General features: G+C 38.3%; 1 protein-coding gene across 1 annotated transcript in view; it reads left to right on the top strand.

Moving 5' to 3' along the window:
• PCSK5 (proprotein convertase subtilisin/kexin type 5) overlaps positions 1–21,884 on the top strand; it is a 251,520-nt gene that overhangs the window by 201,319 nt on the left and 28,317 nt on the right. The window contains exons 21-25 of the mRNA XM_059833233.1: positions 532–634; positions 3,931–4,067; positions 5,977–6,174; positions 6,517–6,585; positions 19,969–20,011. Of these exons, the coding sequence (XP_059689216.1) occupies positions 532–634; positions 3,931–4,067; positions 5,977–6,174; positions 6,517–6,585; positions 19,969–20,011 (550 nt within the window). The remainder of the gene's footprint in view (positions 1–531; positions 635–3,930; positions 4,068–5,976; positions 6,175–6,516; positions 6,586–19,968; positions 20,012–21,884) is intronic.

The raw sequence follows: 21,884 nt of genomic DNA, 5'->3' as shown, positions 1-21,884 counted from the left end.
AGGACAAAAGATGTTATAGGTAGAGTTCTGGGGAGCACCAACATGTCTCTGACTAATGCAAGCTTACTCAAGTCCTTCTCACATAACATACCCATGAAAGCATACTCTTTATGCTGCAGCTTGCAATCAGGACCACGTTGCAGCTGCACCAAAGGGTGTTAGGTAATGAATACTCCTAGGTAGCACTGGCTTTGAGGTAAGTATCCATGGTGAATCTTAAAAAGTCGCATTACTTCAACTGATGCAAAAGAAATAGCATTAAGCCGAACAACAAGAATCTCTGTCAGATTCACATGGAAAATAAAAATAACTAAATAAATAAATAAGGACTAGAAACTACTAGTTGTGAGTATCCTGGTTCCTCAAGGGAACCAGTACTTTTTTTCCTGATACCACAGGGAAATATGCTCGTTTCAGTAATTCAAAACAGATTTAATTCCTTTTACTCATTACATTTTCCAAGTTGGCTTGATGCATGGGTTTTTTTAATGTGAGATGTTGATCTGAAATAAATGAATTTTTTTCTACCAGGGGAATATCTTGATGATTCCCAAGAATGTCAGTTGTGTGAAGCATCCTGTCAGAAGTGCATTGGACCTGAGCCAGACAACTGCATCAGCTGCCCGCTCACAAGGTAATTGTCTCCTAGCACAGTGCAGCAGAAAGACCTCACATCACCATCTGCAGAAGTGGCTGTATGGTCTTTAGCACTAGCTTGCGGAGTCGACTGAAGAAGCATGCAATTATTAGGGCAAACAAAACCAGGGCAAGTGAAAAAACAAGTGTTATGTGAACAAGACAGCTGGTTACACAGGCAGTTGATGTTTAGCCAGATGATTCCCACAGATACAGAAAAAAATTCTTTTACTACATGAAATTTTCTTTCGTTGTCACCCTTTCAAAATCATAATTGTTAGAATCACAACAGTGAAAAAATTAAGATCTGTAGTTGTACACAGCTATGGAGTTTGGCACAAGGCATGACTGTGGACGCTGAGGCTAGCAATCAGCTACTGTGGGAGATATTCATAGCACCTAAACATCATCCGTCCCCTAACTGAGGCCTTTTAAGTTAGACTGATTTTTCTAACCTGCCATGAGGAGTGAACAGAACTAGAATGAATATTTTCCACAGGACATTGTAGATCAGAAGCTTGCATTTAGGTCATCTCGCACCTAGTCCAGGAGTCTACTGGTTTTAAACTCATGTCCTACCAATAGCTTTATTCTCACGCCGATAGCTCTGGTTCTGTTACACTGGATTGCATTGTAGCCAGCTGATATTTACACTGGTATGAAATCAGAATCAGGTCCTGTAAGGCATGGGAAAAAAAATCCCCAAACGGTCCTGCAATTTCCCCTGCAAATATCTATGATATGACTATGCCAATAAAAGACACACCAGGACCAGTGGAGTGCAAATTCATGACTGAGGAAACAGTATTGAATTAAGGTGTGTTACATCAGAAATGGCATTAGCACAGGAAGTCTGGGCAGAATTTTGGACTGCAGAATGGATTTCTCTGATTCACAATTGTATTTAAATTAGATTGTCCGTGTTTCCTTGCAACCTATTTTGTGAGCTTTGCACAGAGATACCTGCAAAACAAAGAAGGTACAGAACAATGCCATTAGGCAAAACCACCTAGGCGTTTACAAAAATGAGGTCTCTGTGACCTTTTGGAAGGGTGCTGCTGTCTCCCCCATAACAAATCTTCTGACAGCTTTCAATGTTGGTATCTAAGGTTTGCAAAAGCTTCCTGTGCTCCTTCTGCACATTATGAAAGCTGTTAGAAAAAGTCATATTAGTACAATCAGTAGTAAAAGAAATAATAATAATAATAAGAAAATCTAACCCAGAGGATAAAGTGTAAATCCTTCCAACAGACATTATCTGTTACGAACTTGATATAGAACTGTTTAATTGAAACAGAATTCTAAATCCTGTCACTGTTGAGAGCTTCAGATAGTGTCTGTTGAAGACAGTAATGAGTGGCCATTAGATAATACAGACTAAAACTCAGCAGTGCTGCTTTCCTACAGGGAAACACCTTTCCTCTTGGAAAAGGATTAAAAGACTTGGGTGGGGGGGATTACTGAAAATAATGTGAAAATGAAAACACTGAACAATCCCTTTCCATTGTGAAAACTCAGCAGTAGATGTCACCTTACTTCATAATAAAATCACTGTCAGATTATCTTCTTCTTTGACAATTCAAAATGCTGGTACCTGTTTTTTAAAAATTATGGAATCGTAGTTTTTTGTCCAGCCAAAATGATTTTCACGAAATTCCTTGTCCATCTGTTTACTGTTTGAGCTACAGAGCTTAGTAACAAGATCTGACCTGCTGGTGTCTTTCATTAGGACCAACATAACAAAAAGCAAGAAAAAGGTACTTTACCACTGTGTGAACTGTTTGTAAGGATGGCTATCATTACAGCCAGTACATGCAGTAGAATAAAGTAACACTTGCATGTCATATAAGCATAGCCCAGCTACCTCCAGTACTTCTGTCACATTGTCCCATTTGCATGGAAACCAACCAGGGAGGGCTGCAGTCCACATGAAGGGCTTAATAATGGTCTTAAACATGCAGGTATAGCTATATGAACTACAGTCTGCATAGGACTATCTTACTGTCAGACTCCAGAGCAGAGATACATCTTTGCTGAATACTTCGTATAGCCATACAAGCTTCTCCCTAATTCCTTCCAGCAGCCTGCCTTCAGCCTCGCAAGTCTTTTTAAGCAATTCCTAAGTTTTCTTTGTTACATGTACTTCAGGAAGGCTGTTTGCATGATAGCCTATTCTTCTATCTTCACACTTCATAAGTCTCGACTTTTCCAATCATGATAAATTTTAAATGGTTTCAAAGACTATTTGACAAAATTGGTTTTAAACTTTGCAGATATTTTTCTCCTCTTCTTTCAGAATAAATCTAACAATGACCATAGCAACTCAAATTTATGAAGGCTTATTGTAGACATTCTCTAATGCCATTGGCTTCTTCCAAGGAAGCATGCACTATCTTAATGTTACGGAAAGCCTACTGTTCCCTAGGTGTACGGACAAGCTGATAGTCTCAAAATCTGTACTAAGATCCTGAATGGTGCTCAGCTTCTCTAGAAATCGAGTCCCAAGTCCTCAGATACCAAACTGGTCAAAGCAGTTAAGTGTGGAAGATTGCAGTCTCTCCTCTCTTATTTTCTTAATATTGACAATGCTGTCAAATTATAGCCAACTTATTTTATATTCTTTTAATAGTCATATCTGTATTGATGCTTTTCTACCTTTCTCCCAAACAGATTAAAACCACTAGACATAAAGTAGCGGTGAAAAACGGACCAGAAATTTTCATCACATAAAAGGATTCTGTAGCAAATATTTCATTACCCAGCAAAAGGAGAACATGTAGCAGCAAATCTCCTGTTTGCAGATATGCAAATCTAAAAATACAGCTCCTAAAGACCAAGATTCAGATAGATGTTTGACTTTATGTACAAAGTCATTGCAGTGAAGCCATAGTACTGTTCACAGGAAGCCTTCAAGTTAAAACTAATAGGAAACTTCAACAGACGGATCATTCCCTCACAGAGAAAGACCAAGTCTTGCTTTCCTTCTAACAGACATACATGACCACTGGAGGGATTGTGGTAGAAGGACATCTAGGTACAGGACCAAAAGCTGATTTTTCTCAGAAAAATCTCAGAAAAAACTAATATCTGAAGTCTAAGATCCAGGTTCAAAACATGGTTGACATTCCACTTGGTAAATACTATCAATAAGATCAGGAAAATGAAGAAGTAATGTGCAAAGACTCTTGTAAATAGAGTGAACTGAGAATATCTTGGGTTGCTTGTTAGCTTCCTTTGAATTTAAAGAACAAGTAGTTGCTGAATTTGTAATTATGTCTCTCTCTGCCTCAAAAGAGTCTTTGATGATGGTTGCTGTGTTATGCAATGCCCCAGAGGAAAGTTTGAATTCAGAGGACAATGCCATTTGTGCCATCATACCTGCCTGGACTGCAGTGGAAGTGAACCTAACAAATGCACCGCTTGTGGAACAGGTATGAAAGACTTCCTCTTGCAGCTTTATCCCCTTCCTCGGCCTCCAAGTTCCCTTTCCCCTCTTCTCTCAGGGCCAGTTTTTAAAGCCAATAAAATAAGTAGAGCTTTTGCTATTGATCTGCATCATAATCTTGTTTTAACCCTGAAGGGAGCTGGAACTCAATTTATTTTTCACAAAGTACAAGAAAAAACAACTCTGCATTGTCCTTGCATCTTTACGCAAGGGGAAAAAAAGGACAGAAAACCTACATAGCTTGCCTCTGGAATAGAAAGCACCATACATGCCTCCCCCAGCCTCTACACAGTATTTCCTACAATGAAATGGAGCAAGTCAGGGAGCCAGGGTGCTTTCCAAAGCATCTGTCTGGGGAAGGCTAGGAAACAAGCATGGTAGGTTCCACCACAGACAGCTGTGTCCCTACAGCTGGACAAACAGGGCCTGCAAAGAGAAGCTTACCACTAACACACATAGAAACCTGTCTTTTTGACACATTTTGGTAGAGCTTAGATTGAGAGAAAGGGTAATATAGTTAAATTTGTGATTGTTCCAAAAAGCAGCTCCTCTCTTTTTGAAGGTCCGTTATAAAAATTATTTCTTCTCACCTCTGTAACACCTGATGGGCGAAGAACTTCAGGCTATTACATACACATGTGTGCAACTAGCCTGAACTGCCCTTTTGAAATTAGTATTTAAGATTTAACTTTCAATTCACTTAATAAAAAGGAATTTTTGGTGAGCTTTTTCTGAGGACTCACAATGGATTCACAGCCTTTTTCCTTTCAGCTGCTACTTCCAGTTCAGTCCTAGTCATTAATGGCCCAGGCTTTATTTAGTAATAAGTGTCCAGATAACAAGAAAACACTAGTATGGCTGGCATTAATTTGTCGACCTGATGACGAGATTTACTTTCTTACTTTGGGAATGCGACAGAGTAGACAAAGTTTTCAAATGGTACTTCAGGTCCAATGTGAGGGAGAAGTTTGTATAATTGTTCCCCAAGTCTCTCCCTATGGTGGACAGCAATATAAATTTCTGTGTATCAAGAAATGAAGACACTGATGACAGTCACACCCTGAGGAGGCTGGAAAAAAGCATTCTAAACATTTGTACATGAAAAATAAAAGAAACAAAGTCTGAATAGTTCTGCTATGGTGCAGCAATTATTCCCTATTATAGCTGCTTTCTCTGCAGTTTCAAAAGTAAATTATGGTAAGCGAGTTCTTGCTCTATAGTTAAAGCAATCAAACACACTTAGCACAATAATGTATGTAATTTATACTGTAGGGTAACCTACTAGAAAAATCCCCATGTTCCAGCACGTGGCACATGGAGTTGTAGGTGTTTTCACAGGTTTCATTCAGAAGCATTTGAAGTAGGGGTCCTCCCACTTCCCCATGCACTAGAGAATGCAATTGTTCTGATAGCAAATAGATACATGCTTGCTATTCAGTTTCAAATCTAAATGATTCCAGAGATTAGCTGTGACTAGGATGAGGATTACAGTTTAATCTGCTATGACACAGACTGATCCTTTCCAAAGGTGAAGTGGGCAGCTTTGCTTTCCTAATGGCAATTCTACATCCACATGTACAATACAGTACAAATATTTGTATGTTTACTGCAAGGGAACTCAGTAATGGAAATTTCTTGATCCTTATTTTATTAGATTGATGGATGTAAACAGTAAGTATTCACTAGCATGACATCTTTATCTCCAGGAATGTGGAAGGTTTGAGGTCCTGAAACTCTTATACATTTTAGCCATCTGGTGTAAAACTGTACAAATCTAGCAGTCAGTAAAAAATATTAATTCTCATCAGCTGAAGCGCTGGTGCTTCATAAAGCATCTGCTTATGCACAAACTTCTTCTGTTGCTGACATCTTATTCCTATTTGTTTGCTACACAGATAGAAGAGGGATTGAGCGTTTCCTGTATCATGGCGAGTGCAGAGAGAGCTGTCTTCCAGGTCACTACCATTCAGAGAACACCTGCATGCCTTGCTCTGGCCACTGTGAGGTGTGCCTGAACTCCAGCCACTGCAAAAGATGTTTCAGAGGCTACTACCTTACTCAAAACATATGTCAGAAACATAGTTGTAGAGAAGGTAAGCATCTTCAGTAGGAGTTAAAAAATGCTCTATTTAATCCGTTACAGAAATGTGGTTAAGGGCCTTATTTCCTATTTTGAAATATACAATCACATCTGATCCTGAGGTCCTTAAACACCAGCTCTGACTCTCTTCTAATATTATGTTAAAGTAAAATAGGAGTATTGTCCTCAAATTGAGTGGGGTTACACAAGAACAAATGAGAAAAGAAATTGGTGTGAATCTTTTTCCTTTTTGGATTTTGATAAAGTTTATTTCCAGGAACCTTGCTGAGTGCTTCCAAATGTTGGCCTTCCATTATCTAGAATTAACCCAAAATTGTTGATTTTCAAAACACAGGTGAAGTGGAAGATCCTGATTCTGAAGATTGCATACCTTGCTTAGATGGATGCCAGAACTGCAAACTGGGTAAATATTCTCTTTATTAAACTTCATCCTTATTCTTAAGGTAAGGAAAAATTATTCCTCCTCCCTCTCTTGTCATGAGCCTAATATAATAAAACTAAAACGTTGATTCATTTCTCATGCTGGATTAAAAAAAAAACATTCCTTCTCAACATAATATGATGTTGGCAGAGAGTTTGTTGTCTTCAGATAAACACCATTTAACGTACTGAACTTGATCAAATCTGTATTGCGTACATGTAAGTAGATGCATCTAGCACAGCTTGTTAACTCTGAAGGTGCTTTTGATCTCAATAGTTCACCTTCACAGAGGATTTAAAATGTTCAAAAGACATTGCAATTCATTGTTTCCACTGTGTTTACATTAAAAAAATTTTATTTCCTGTGCCTATATGGACAGGAGTACAACTGATAACTAACTCAAGTCTGAGAGGCAACAGGGTGACCCGTCAGAAAGGCAGTCTTCACTTATGACCTCTTAGACAAATTTCTTCTTGAGAAAGCACAGAGTTTAGGTAAAGCAGTGCCCAAATGATTACTGATATGCCCAGACACTTTGATAAGACCATCTACATCGCAGAAAGTATTTGCTAAAATCTCCTTGAAGGTTTATACAGAAGAAAAAACTAGACCTAAGCTTTACTTCTTTTAGTGCAAATCTAGAACAAGTCACTGATCTGTAAATAGTTACCTGGATTTGCTACTTGTTAAAAAAAAAGGAACAAATTTGGCTTGCTGTATTTCCAAAGACTGTTTTTCAAAGTGCTAAAATAAAAGACTACCAGGACTATTCATCCCCTCCCCAAATTCAGAGAGATTTCCACAGACAAAGGAGTTCATACTGGGCCCTCTGGTTTCTCCCACTTGCTCCCTAATGTGTTTTGGGGCCTGGTGTAACAGGCACTACCGTCAGTACCATGAGACTGCATGTTGCTATACAGAGGAGAGTGAATATCAGGAAAGAAAACTGTGAAAGCACCCCATAAGAAAAAACAAACAAACAAAAAAAACCCCAAAAACAGAAGTTAATTCACACCACTAGTCACAACCTTTTCGATGTTCTTTCTGCTTTTGTGTCAACAACATTTTCCCCTGGCAAACAAGACTATCATGAAGGCTGATACATACCAAACTTATGTAAGGATTTCATCACATACTACTTTCTTCTTTCTACCAGTCATCCAATCTAATATGTCATACCATAAAACTCCCTCTGACTCTCGTGACCAGCCATTCTGCATGAATGCAGACAAGCCTAATGTCTTCCTCTGTGACTATACCTGTAGCTTTCTGTATTACTGAATAAAGAGCTGAAGGGACCAAGTTTTAACACGACTGCAACTACACTGTGGTCTTTTTTTGTATGGCATAGTATCCACATTCATGTCAGCTGTGTGCTTGGTTGTGGGGACAAAAAAGAAGTTGTTAAGGGAGAGAATCTGTTTCAATACCAGTCTTTATTGCTGCTAATAGGTGTTACTTTCCTACGGTAATATATTTGGTGCTCTTCACAACACTTGCGACTTAAAATTCTATATATCTCTTCTGCAACAGTTTAGTGCCTATCCTTGCTTTGAATTAGGGTGAAATACACTATGAATAGCAACTACTCTTAAAAATAGTCATTGCAAGTAACTAAGAGGCTGGTTTTCTTTGCATATGAGCTTAATAAGCCTGCATAAGGATACTGCAAGACTGTTCATGGGCACCTGGCATACAGAAAAAGGGGCTGTACTCATTTACCTTTGTCCTCAGAAGATCACTCATCTCCTAAATATTAACCATCCATAATATTCTTACATATTTACTCTCAGGTTCTTGCACGCAAAGTTTTGATTTAAAACAGGCTTTTCAAAAGCTTTAAGGATAGCAGGTAAAACAAAGACTGAATTAACTTTCACTGCTGAGTGAAGTAGGAAGTATTAAGATGCCAGAGTTTGTAAGGGGCATGCTATTAAGGAAACTCTTTGGCGGTTAAGATGCATATATTATTGAGAGTCAAAGAGATTGGTTTAATGTTAGCGCTATTTGGAACAGAAGCATAGCAGTGGGTTAAAAGCAAGATCCCAAGCAGATTTGCAAATTACCATGTGTTCCTGAAATAAAGCATGACCTGTAAACTTCAAACTTAAAATTAATCAGGTAGAGATGCTGTTTGCTTGTGTTTCTGCTCTTAATATTCAAGGAGTTTTCTGGCATAGCAATAACTTAATTCATAGATGAGATGAGCACAGTAATATGTTTCTCATGTCTTATCAGAAAATTGATATAAAGACTTCTGTAAAAGAAAAAACAGCTACCTGTCTCAGAAAACAGAAATGGATTATTTTGAAAGCTGTAAAGAACTTACACTACCATAAAAAGAAAAATTAAAATAGTAAAATTTCAAGGTGAGAAAATATGGAATGTGATACATGTATACATTTGGTTTCACATCTCTGTAGTCATTCTACAGACTCTCTTTTAAAAATTAAGCAAATTTTGCAGTCTCTCTTTGTCTTATCTTCTTTTCAGCACCACCAAGGAATTTAATCTGAGTAAGAACTGTAGCACAGGAGTAGGAAAAGCATTCCAATGCTATGAACATTTCTACTAGAAGTGCAACAGAAAGCTCTGGGGAATGCTATATTAAAAAAAAAAAAGGAGGAAGCAAAATGTAGTAATCACAGCAATTGGAATCAAAATTATATAGTTCATATACAGACAAGTAGTTATTCATATACTAATGCAAATATATTTCATGCATACTTATGGATCTGCAAAAAACTCAAAATCATTCTCTCACAAAAAATCATCAGACACCTGGTCTTTCTGAAGTGCTTTGAGATCATTTGATATAAACTGTAAGAGATAAAAATAATTAACTTCTTACATTTATACCAAGTGCAGGGTCACTTACAGAAATTGTACAAATTTTAAAAGGAATATCAGAGCACAGTGATGTTACATTGTAAACTGGGAGCAGTGAAATGCAAGGGATTCTCTTACTGTCTACAAATTACAAAGGTTAATTGATATTTTTTTCTTTTTTGCAGACACAGATCTAGTTTTAGGAAGGGATATATATGCTAATTAAGACAACTGAACTGCCTGTTTTCCTAGTAGCCTGAAGGACAAGCAAATTTTGGCCAAAAGTTTTTTTTACTGGGCACCAAAGTATGGATTAAACTGCCATTTGCAGTCTTTGGCAATGTTGTCCTGTGTTGTGCAGGCAAGAAAATGAGTAAGATTTACTCTCTTTTGGCATGATGTCAGGTGCCAGAAGAATAGAGCAAGTAACGGAGGCAGACTGTGTGGGAATTCTCTCTTTTTGATCAGTAGTGACCCTACAGACAGATTAAGACACAGCTATCATACTTCTATATTGGTCTGATACTTTATATCCCATGTCAGACATTTCAGAGAAGAATGTAAAACCCACCCAGTAAGTAACGCTGAAGGTTAGTGTTCACCAGGCATGATGATACTGAGATGGAAGATTGAGAGTGTTCTGAGATCCTCAGGGAATGAAGTAAAATCTGCCTGTTTTCTTCCATATTTGGACCCAGTTTTGTTTTGTGGTTCCAGTGTGGCATTATATCTTTACTGTATCTACACTGAAGGTCTAAGAGCAAAGACAGGGATCGCCAGAGAGACTTAATCAAGGATAGATAAGTCTTGTAGTTTAAATACAGATGATGCTTTGTTTTAAATTCAGGTGATACTTTTCTTCTGATTCACTTCATTAATTCAGAGGTTGCTCTTATTTTAAGGAGGTAAAGAATCTTTAATGCTCACAGACACCATTCTGCCTGCAGACACTGTCAAGTCCTGGGATATGGAATAGGAAAATTGCCTTAGACAGCACTAATCCCAAAAGGATCTATGGCTTTGGGTACACAGAGTTAAAACAATGGCTATGCACAGCAAGGTTCACCTCCCTAACTTCTTCTGCCCACATGCTCTGACTCTTCTTGCTGCCAGACTAGCTGAATTGGCATACTCAAATGTATGGCATCCCATGAAATCTGAAAGGCAGACTCTTGTACAGGCATTGAAATCTGAAGTGAGAACCAAAGACAAGTCAAGTCTTAAGGGTGACTTCAACATGTATGCTTAATCCTAAATTCTTACAAGCTGCTTTCAACTATATTCCTACTGCTGTGCAAGCAAACACAAACACAAAATTGGACAGACAGTGTCTCAGAAAGTGTGCTTAATAAATTTCAAGTCCACACTTCCAAGATTATCTTTATGACTTTGGTATCTCAGGTCTGATAACCCAATTTTGGACACTCAGCCTACTTTCTAGAGCAGCAATGAGCTATTGCTCCCTCTGATGCAGATAGATCCACGGGAGCTGCAGGTCTTCATCACCTCTGACCATCAGGCAATTTTAATGACTTTGCTCTGGTGGACACCAGAAAACACCGTGAAGTCTACAAAATTAAATCCAGTTCCCTCAAAGGAAAAAGAAAGAGAAAGAGAAAGTTCTGCTTCTCTTTGAAAGAGAAAGTTCTGTTGAAGCAATGTCATTAAGGAGGAGGATTTTCTTTGTGCCATTGCAGCAGCTACCTTCCACCCCTCAATGCAATTTCACTTACTCACAGATTTAGATCAATTCAGAATACTACTCATATTTTCTCCAGACTCTTAAAACTGTAATGAGCTTCAGAAACTCTTTTCAGAGTCAAACTTAACCTTTTTATAAAGCAGTCAGCTAGAAACCGACACTCAGGACAAGAGAAAAACACTAAGGTAAAACTGCAGAATTTGAGCCACTTACAGTAATTATTCTAAGAGAATTTCAGAGTCAATACAATGCAAGAATATAACAATCCTGGCTCTTATTTGATATGCCTAAAATACAACACATGGACCAAAGCATTTTCTCAAACACTTTCAGCTCTTGCTCTCTTTCTAGTAATACAATTTTCATTTGTCCTTTTGCATCTGCATAATGAACAGACATGAAATATGAGTAATTATGAAGGTGATAAGTGACAAACTTCTCTGATATGCAATATCTACTGACTTGCATATGTACACTTCACAAGCAGAATCTGCCACAGCATTAACCAATAATGCTAAATATGAGCACCTAGTTCATTGAGGAGCTAAATATTTGCAACACATGGAGCTCAAGTGGATCATTGATAAAAACATAGGAATCAACAGAAGGATAGGTCTTCCTCTCAGAATGGATTGTGAAAGTCAGGCATTGTCCCAATTTGTTTGCCTTCCTGCCAGTGTCCTCCCATGGAGCCACACATTCCTGATCCAATTCTTATTCACCTACTTGCCGATTTACTTCCACTAACCTCACCCAACTTGTGAAAGTACGACATGTTATGATATGAATACTTCTCATGGCTTCCCAGAAATTACCTCATTTCCCTGTAGCAAAATACCATGTATATCACCCATCCAGATTTCTGCAGAGAGCAGCACAACGTGGTTTTTCCAACCTTTGCACCAGAAGTATTTTCAAAGGCTAACACTGAGAATAAAGTGCTCCTCAGTGAGGATGCAGAGTGAGGAATGTTCAGAATAGCCATCACATTTTCTTTTTCAAAGATACCTTACAAAAGAGACAAACACCAAGAAACCCCAAGGAGTACTGTCCCTGAGAATAAAAGCCTACAAAATAGGCATTTAGGCACAAGTGTGACTCTTTGTTTTAGCAAGGTAAAGCCTGAGCAACTCTCAAAGGTCATCCAGAACCTAACAGTTTAGTTTGGTCTGCGTTACAAGGTCTATGTACAAACATACAGGTATTAAGACAGAAAGTGAGACTAAATAACATGCAAGTGTTCCATGAGATCCATTATACAGAATGAGATGGTGGGGCAAATACAGTCTATAAGGCAGTGGGAGTGAGAGAAAAGGTATTTGGAGAAGATTTAAGGAACACATGAGATAGCTAAAAGGGCAGCACTGTGAACAGACTCAAGCTCACAGGTACAGATTGCAATTCTGGCAGTTGTGCTCATGATTAATGAGTGAAAAGTGATCTGGTTCCCATAGCAACCTAAGAAACACAAAGGAAAGCTTCATTTCTTCAAACCTTCCCTGATGATGAATAGACCTTGGCTTTCAAAATACCAGAGAAAATTATGATAAGGATCCTTTTTTATCTCAGAGTAAATCTTCCTCAAGAGGTTAATCTTGCAGAATGGGTTTTAGATTTGCAGATAACAGGACTCGTTTCCACATGCTTCTGGAGCAAGAATATGCAACCTGTGCAAAAAAAATGCCCAGCAAGATTTGGAACTGTTCTCCTCTATTTTCAGTACTGACATTTCAGTGTAGGCAGAACATTACATTAGAGGATGTTGTCTTTCCTAGAATATGGGTGAAAGAGCTTTTCCTTACACGCTGAAGATACAAGATGTATGTATTAAAGAAAACATTCTGTCTTTGAAATTTTTATTTCTCTGAGAAAAAAACCTACTTCCTGGGTAAAATCCAGGCTTGGGGCAAGTCATTGGAAAAACTTAAGATATGAGATTGAACCGTGAGTTCTGCAAACACAGAGTACTCCGGAGTTTAGTTTAGAGTTCCCCATAGAAATAAGAGCACAGAAGAAAAATACTGGATCAGACCAAAAGTTTATCTAGCTCAGTAGCCACTGACCAAACAATGAATGTACTCCTAAAATTACAAAGGCAAACAAAGCATGTATTGCTCTCCTTCAACAATTTGCAGTTCGGGAGCTTCATGAATCAAAACAGTAAAGAGATGTTAGCTGTTGAATCATCCTTCTGGAATTACTGAAGAACAGTATATTAAAACAAATAGAATCTAAACCATCTGCAGACCAGACCCTCTTTTCAGGGCAGTTTGCTGCCTCCCTGGGGCCCGGATCAGGGATGTCATCAGAAAAACTGATGAGGTTAGTACCGCCTTTGAATTATTACGTACTCCTGCTCTTTCATGTGGATACCAGTGATGTTTCAACAAGAAGACCAAGGTCCATCAGAAGAGATTTCAGGACCTTGGGAAGAATGCTGAAGGATTCAGGGGCACAGGTAGTGTTTTCCTCAATCCTCCCGGCAATGGAAAGAGACACTGGAAGAAACAGGTGAACCCAAGACATCAACACCTGTCTCCAAGACTGGTGCCTCCGCCAGAACCTTGTTTTTTATTATCACCAACAAATGCCTGATTCTGCTCCTGGGATGGAGTGATGCTGGGCACAAGTATAAACTGGGAGAGAAGTGGCTGGAGATCAGCCCTGCAGAAAGGGATCTGGGGGTGCTGGTGGACGGCAGGCTCAGTGTGAGTCAGCAGTGTGCCCTGGCAGCCAGGAGGGCAAACCGCATCCTGGGGTGCGTCAAACACAGCATCACCAGCCGGTCAAAAGAGGTGATTATCCCACTGTATTCAGCACTGTGCAGCCTCACCTTAAGTACTGTGTGCAGTTCTGGGCCCCGCAATTTAAGAAGGATGTTAAAGTACTTGATTGCATCCAGAGGAGGGCAACGAAGCTGGTGAAAGAGCTGGAAGGAATGTCCGATGGCGAACGGCTACGGACTCTGGGCTTGTCTAGTTTGGAGAAAAGGAGGCTGAGGGGCAACCTCATTGCTCTCTACAGCTTCCTGAGGAGGGGAAGTGGAGGGCAAGGTGCTGATCTCTTCTCCCGGGTAGGCTGTGACAGGCCATGTAAGAATGGCTCAAAGCTGTGTCAGGGGAGATTCAGACTGGACATAAGGAAGCATTTCTTTACTGAGAGGGTGGTCAAACACTGGAACAGGCTTCCTAGAGAGGTGATCGATGCCCCATGCCTGTCAGTGTTTAAGAAGCATTTGGACAACGCCCTTAATTACATGCTTTAACTTTGGGTCAGCCCTGAAGTGGTCAGGCAGTTGGACTAGATGATCAGGTTGCTGAAGGTCTAGTCTAGTCTAGTCTATTGAAGCAACTCTACCTCAATACGTACTTGTCACAATTCTTTGGGTTTATAGCAGTCTAAAGATCAGGGTCTTGATCTTTCAAATAAGGCATTGTGTTAAAGAACTACTTATTGACTGTAGCAGTAAAAATCTTGGATGCCCCCCATATAGAAAAGATGTTTCCCATGTGAGTCCTGCCTGCATAAATATGTTTTGTTAATGGAGGTCCAGTGGAATCCAGCTGTTCAAATTAGTGGTAAACCTGCATTGATGTCTGTGATGTAAACTTAAGACCTCTGGCCCACAGTCTACATTCTTGTGTTCAGGAGAGCACTCTTTGAGTAATGCTATTCACTCAGAGGAACTACCTGTGTAGTAAAGAACTATTCAAACATAAGCAGCCATCTCAGCATATTAAGCGTGTTCAGAAAATGCACATCAACACACAGGAAGTTTGGTTTTCGTAATATGCAGCTTTCATGCTTCTTGAAATCATCACATTGAGATTTTGATAGGTGGAAACAATGGCCAGTAAAGTAAGAGCAAAAGATAACAGCCAACTTGTAGAACAAAATCTAAGAGAAACAAACTTAATGTCCTTTCTTAATTGTTAGATAGTACTGCTGATGTCCTGATTTCATTTCTGTTGAAGTACTCTTACCTTTTATTTTACTAGGAGTAAGAATGAACCACTTGTTCTTCTTTGTAGCCCTGTAAGCAATAACTTCTCTGCTTGATACCACATTTTAGTGCTTCATGTCTAGTGTAAATCTCACTACAGCACCGGTCAACTATATCTTGTGAGAGACCAGAGCATTCTGCCCAATATTTATTTTTTAAGCCAGTTTTTTAAATTTTGTATTCCTCAAAGTTTCCTGATCTCATCACTTTCCCTCAGTGAAATCTCTCCCAAAATTTGATGCATTTATCAACATACATTCCCTTTATTTTGTCAATGAAATACAATAACAGCAAGTGACATTATTCCTCTTTTAGAGTAAGATAATTGAGATTAGAGCTGTGTGATTTTTTTTTCAGTTAACCAGCTTTACAGCAAGAATAACACTCAGAAAATTTTTGGTTTCATTTTTCTCATTTTTATCCTAATTAAAGGTAGCTTTAATTTAAAACAAAAAAATAATAAAAAACTAGAGGTAATTTTAGTAAAAGCATATTTTTGGAAGAGATTAAGTCTATTCAAAGTATTTTTTTCTTTTTTGCCTTAAAAATATGTATATTTTTAATTCATTAAATATCTTGGCTGAACCAAAGTTATAGTTTTTGGCCAAAGCAAATACTGATGCCATTTTTTCCCCATATAAATCTAACTGACAACAGAATCCATCTTTTTCCTTGGTTAAAATTCACAAGCTCTTGTTTCTCCCAATTCCTGGTAATATGACTTGTCAAAATAAATTATAATATCAGAAATGAGAAGAAAGAAAATAAAGTTGATTTACTGACAAAACACCAAAAAAAAGAAAAACAGGGGGAAAACCAACAAAAAAGACATGGACAAACAAATACTTTTTCTACACAAACTGGAAGATCCAAACTAGAGCTCTTGGTTCCACAACAGAAATCTTCGTATTTAAGGCTTACTGAAAGCTGAGTTTTCAGTTGGGCCCATGTCTAGTCAAAAATCCTATCAATCTTGTTTGGATTGTACATTTCAGTTATTTTAATTGAAATGCCATAAAAACTAAAGAAAAAATGGTCTAAGGTAGTTAAAATATATAATTACTCTTGTTGGTGATATATTACAATTTATAGTACTTTTTTTAGATTATTATAAATTATTGTTCAGGGAAATGTAAAAGGCAAATAAAATCTAGCAGTAACTGTTGAAATTAAACAACTACTGCAGGCTGGACCTTAAAGGAAAACTGCAATGTAACATAAAATCATTTTCAGTCATTACATTTCATTAAAATGGAAAAGAAAGGTAAACCCGGCATTAAGTCCCAGGCAGTGAATATCCTGAACTTCTCCTGAATGCAAAAAATGTTTAGTGTATTCAGCACATTCTAGACTCATGGCTGAACCAATAAATAGTTCAAGAAATTTAATCTTAAAAAAAGTTCATAAACAAAACAGGAAGCTAAAATAAAAGTTACAGTGTAAATACAGATCCTGCAAAATGTATACTTGCACTTAACTTCAACTCCCAGCTTTCTTGTATACTGTAGATAAATTTAAGCATGCATCCGAGTCATTGCAAGATCTGGGTCTAATTAGACGGTATACTTTGAGTAAGTGCTACTCAAAAGTACAGTGGGCTAGCCAGGAAAAGATTCCAGAATTAGGATCTGTCTAAACACCATGAAGACTCAAACATAATGAAACAATGACTAGGATTTCCAAAATGCTCTGCACCTCATTTTTAATATGGATGAACTTATGTACTAAATATTTCATTAAGCCTCTACAGTAATATTACAAAAAAGTCATTTACAGTGTTCCTCTACATATTTGAACAAAAACACCCTTCCAGCACAACAATACTATGCTTGTAACGCTAATGCCCATACTTCCCTCCCAGAATAGAAAAAAACACTAATTCATTTCAAATCAGAGAGTTCCAACAGAATGCATGAATGTTTGGCCTTTGACCAATATTTAATCTTTGCACATACCTTTCCCGTATTATAACATAGCTGCACTCCAAATGTTGTACTTGAGAAGGATGGGGGGTGGAGGAAGGAACAAGAGTATCAGTATATTATAGACAAGGAAAGAAACCAAATGAGCTTTTCTATGAACTCTAGACAATCTTTACTTATAAGAGAACTGCAATCAAACCAGAAAGTCACTGAGGACTTGTTTGTGTCTGAGGCCTTATATTTTAAAATTGGTTGAATCTTGTTTTCAATGCTATCAAAATCACTTTTGTTTCTGTTTTCAAAAGAGTGGCATAGGTTCAACATAGTGGAAATCAATGCAAGTGGAAACTGTAAAATATAGATGAAATATTAGCAGTTCTTATGACAAGAAGTCTTTTGGAGCATGACATACCAACCAACCCACTCTGCGCCACAGAGATCTTATTATTTTATGGACAAGAGAAGGTCTCAGTGAATATAGGATGTTTGTTACTGCTAGTCCAAGAACTGATTGTGGAAGATTTTAAAGGAGCTACTGTTTGAAGAACTGCACACATATATCCATAAAATTCCCTAGATTTAGTTCATTTTTAAAATTCACTTCCAAGATCTTGGACACATATCATGCATTAAATATCAAATTTGCTATTGCAGGAATAGTTGCATATTTACTTTTCGCTCTGCCTGCTATCAGACTGTTGGCCTCTTTGCATTCCTTTCTAAACTATGTTCATTATTCAGTTTAAATAATACAGTTTAAATCCAGAAACTGTAACTAAGTATAGAAGGTGGTAGAGCTTCTATTTAGTGGGTATGTCTTTAAGATAAAGAACAATGGTTCAGTGAGGGTTGATGAATAACATAATATAGTAGAAAAATTGGCAAATGAACTTAGGCCACACTAGCCCAATGACTGCATGTTTTCATTTTGCAAAATTGCCCAGAAATTCTCCCCCTGCCTCCAAAATCTTAGGTTTGAAGAAAGACTCAGTGCATTCCCAAGTGAAATACAGAAAACCAGCTATTCCTATTAAACTTGTGGCCTTCTAATAAGGTATTTACTATTACCACTTCTGTCTAAACTTTGTGTAAGCAGCAGGATGAAAGTGCTATTTGTGATACATTTTTTTGCCCTCTCCAGAACATGCATCTCGATCTGCCATCTAAACAAACTATTTTACCCATTTGTTCCTAGATACTTTCTCTTAGATCCTAACCAACTAAAAATACATGGTCTTTACTTAGTGGTCACTTACTTAATACTTCATTTTTCTAATCTCTTTCCAGGGGGCAACCAGACATTGTGTCTTTGTTTGCAATTACTGCTGAGATCTGTCTCAAATTGAGCTATATAGATAGTCACCCATACAGGCAAAACTAAGAGGGCAGTTAGGAAAGAAAAATGTCATCAGAACCTCCCACAGGCAAGAGTGGAAAGAGTCCTTTCTTCATAAAAGCCAGAAAGTACATGGAGAGTTAGTTACTAAACCCGCAAGCAACCCCAGCAATTTTAAACATGTCTCTTTGATGCTTACTCTATTCTTTCCATCAACGAAACATAACAACTGTATGTGCCAATACCATAACAATTTTCAGAAGGTATAAATACACTTCTTTATCATCATATCAACCTGGGTCCTAACAATCCTCTACAAATACTGTAAGGAATAAAACCCACACGAATGAATTGCGGAAAAAAATATCTCATGTAGTGGTTTTATTCAGAAACAATATTAGTATTTCAGAAATCATTCAAAACAAGCCCTAGACAAACCAAAAGTCTTTTATCTAGAAGTAAAGGAAGACTTAACAGAAAATATTTTCATATTTTAAGAGTATTTCCTGTCCTAACATAAAATCTGATGCAAAGAATACTAGATCAGGTGATTGCTGTTTCTGTTTGTGCTCTAAGCAGTAATGAGAATATTTTCACAAATCTGCAACATTCTGGGTAAAACTTTACACCTCATAAATAAATTGCTAGAACTACTTGCAAAACCAAGTGCATGTTGCCTAATAAGTTTGCATGTGTAAAGTGTGATTTATTGTAGACACCGTTCAAACAGACTCAGTGAAAATTTTGCCTTATGAGTACTATTAATATCAAAAATAATTTATAGGCATTTCATAGTGGACCAGTTTATAAATACATTCGCCCAGGTTTTTCTGTTTCCTTCCATTCTGCTCCCTTTGGGATATTTGAGTAAGGTAAAAGAAATAGAAAGCTAATAGAAGATAATGGAAGGTTATAGAAAATATTCTTCACTTCGTGTAAGCATAAAGCCATATCCATCATTGTATCAGTTTTAAGGAGTTGTATAACACTTTTTCTGTTCATTCAACAAAATTTTTGAATGCAAAAATGAATTTTCCGATGAGAAAATTTACCCAAAAGCCTTGCCCCCCTCCCGCAGTAATATAGAAGGGTGTTTGTCTATCTCAGGATTTTTAAGATTAAACTGGTTACTTAGAAGTTTTTGAAAAGTTTCCTTTTAGAGGTGCCAAATGCTTTTAACTTGTCTCTGCAACAAATAAAGAAATAGGATGAAACTACAGATTTGGATAACTTAAAATCTACTTTTGAGAGTTCATTTTGTCCAACCTGATCTCCTGGGAAGGTTCTGCTTTTCAGAACAGCACTTTCTAAGCACTCAGCACCTTCTAGGTACCTTATGCTGAGGACTCAAAAGTCACAAGTCACTGCAAAAATACAGGCCAGGACCTGACTGTGGAAGAGTTTATCTCAAAAAAAAATGTAAACAGAGATTCAGAGATAATAATGTTGTAGTTATGGATGTGACTCTAACATAAGAAATATTAACATAAAAATGGTGAAGCAACAATTATTTTCAGAATTCTGGTTTTAACTCTGAATATTGTTTACATAAGTTTATATTTTTTTATTTTAGATGACCCAAGAATCTGTATAACATGCATTCAGAACTATTATATGTAAGTATAGCTGTATAGCTCTTCATGCCTATATATTTTTCTAAAGCAAAAATGTGTGCTTCAGTACATAGATCTGTGCTGTGTATGCTACAGAATCACAGAATCACAAAATGATAGGGGTTGGAAGGGACCTCTGAAGATCATCTAGTCCAACCCCCCCACCAGAGCAGGTTCACCTAGAGCAGACTGCACAGGAATGCGTCCAGACGAGTTTTTAGTATCTCCAGAGAAGGAGACTCCACAACCTCTCTGGGCAGCCTGTTCCAGTGCTTTGCCACCCTCAAAGTAAAGAAGTTCCTCCTCATGTTTAGATGGAACTTCCTATGACCAAGTTTGTTCCCGTTACCTCTTGTCCTGTCACTGGGCACCACTGAAAAAAGACTGGCCCCATCCTCCTGGCACCCACCCCTTAAGTATTGAGAAGCATTAACAAGATCCCCCCTCAGTCTTCTCTTCTCCAGACTAAAAAGAATCAAGTCCTTCAGCCTTTCCTCATAAGAAAGATGTTCCAGTCCCCTAATCATCTTTGTAGCCCTTTGCTGCACCCTCTCCAGCAGCTCCCTGTCCTCCTTGAACTGGGGAGCCCAGAACTGGACACAGTGCTCCAGATGTGGCCTCACCAGGGTAGAGGGGGAGGATAACCTCCCTCGACCTGCTCGCCACACTCTTCTTGATGCACCCCAGGATGCCATTGGCCTTCTTGGCCACAAGGGCACATTGCTGGCTCATGGTCATCCTGTTGGCCACCAGGACTCCCAGGTCCCTTTCCACAGAGCTGCTCTCCAGCAGCTCAGCCCCTAACCCGTACTGATGCATGGGGTTATTCCGCCCCAGGTGCAGTACCCTACACTTGCCTTTGTGGAATTTCATAAGGTTCCTCTCTGCCCAACTCTCCAGCCTGTCTGGGACACGCTGAATGGCAGCGCAGCCTTCCGGTGTGTCCACCACTCCTCCCAGTTTTGTGTCATCAGCAAACTTGCTGAGGGCACACTCTATCCCTTCATCCAGGTCACTGATGAATATATTGAACAGGGCTGGAGCCAGTACTGACCCCTGGGGAACACCACTTGTTACAGACCTCCAACTAGACTCTGTGCCACTAATCACAACCCTCTGAGCCCTATGTATCAGCCAGTTTTCAATCCACCCCACTGTCCGTTCCTCTAACCCACACTTCCTAATCTTGCCTATGAGGATGATGTGGGAGACGGTGTTGAAAGCCTTGCTGAGGTCAAGGTAGACAACATCCCCTGCCCTCCCCTCATCTATCCATCCAGTCATGCCATTCCCATTGGTGAATCCATGTTGACTACTTCTGATAACGTTTTTTTCCTCCCATTGTTATCCCATTTCCTCCCAAATGTTATCCCATTCCTTTTAAGTATTGCTTATCTGAGAACAATAACTTTGGAAAAAGGCTTGGGAAATGCTGAAAAACTAGCCCATCACTCACTATCAAGGCCTTTTAAATCTTACAGACTGATGTGAACTTTGCATATATGAAGAGAGGACTATGGAACAGAAAGGGTCGAAAAGTTAGACAGTGCCTCTGGATTTGGAACTAGCATGCTCTTAGTATATTGTGTCCAATTCTAGTATTTGCAGTTCAGCAGGCACATTTAAAAATGTAAGGAGATTAAGCAGAGAAAAAAATATATAGATTAATTGGAAGTTTAACTTAAATGGAGGGAAAAGAAGAACTCTACTGCTTTTCAACAGACAATTAAGAGATCTCTGTAAAAATTACCACGACAAAAGAAAATGTTGATTAAAAAGGCTATTCAGTCTAGCTATACACAATGGCATTGGATTACATATTTTTACAAGCGATCAGCTCTTTACAAACACAATATAGTAATTTCTAATTAACATG

This window comes from Gavia stellata, chromosome Z, assembly GCF_030936135.1.
Source record: "Gavia stellata isolate bGavSte3 chromosome Z, bGavSte3.hap2, whole genome shotgun sequence".
Lineage (NCBI taxonomy): Eukaryota > Metazoa > Chordata > Aves > Gaviiformes > Gaviidae > Gavia > Gavia stellata.
The sequence above is the reverse complement of the archived record's forward strand: the minus strand, read 5'-3'. Positions and strand labels throughout refer to the sequence as shown.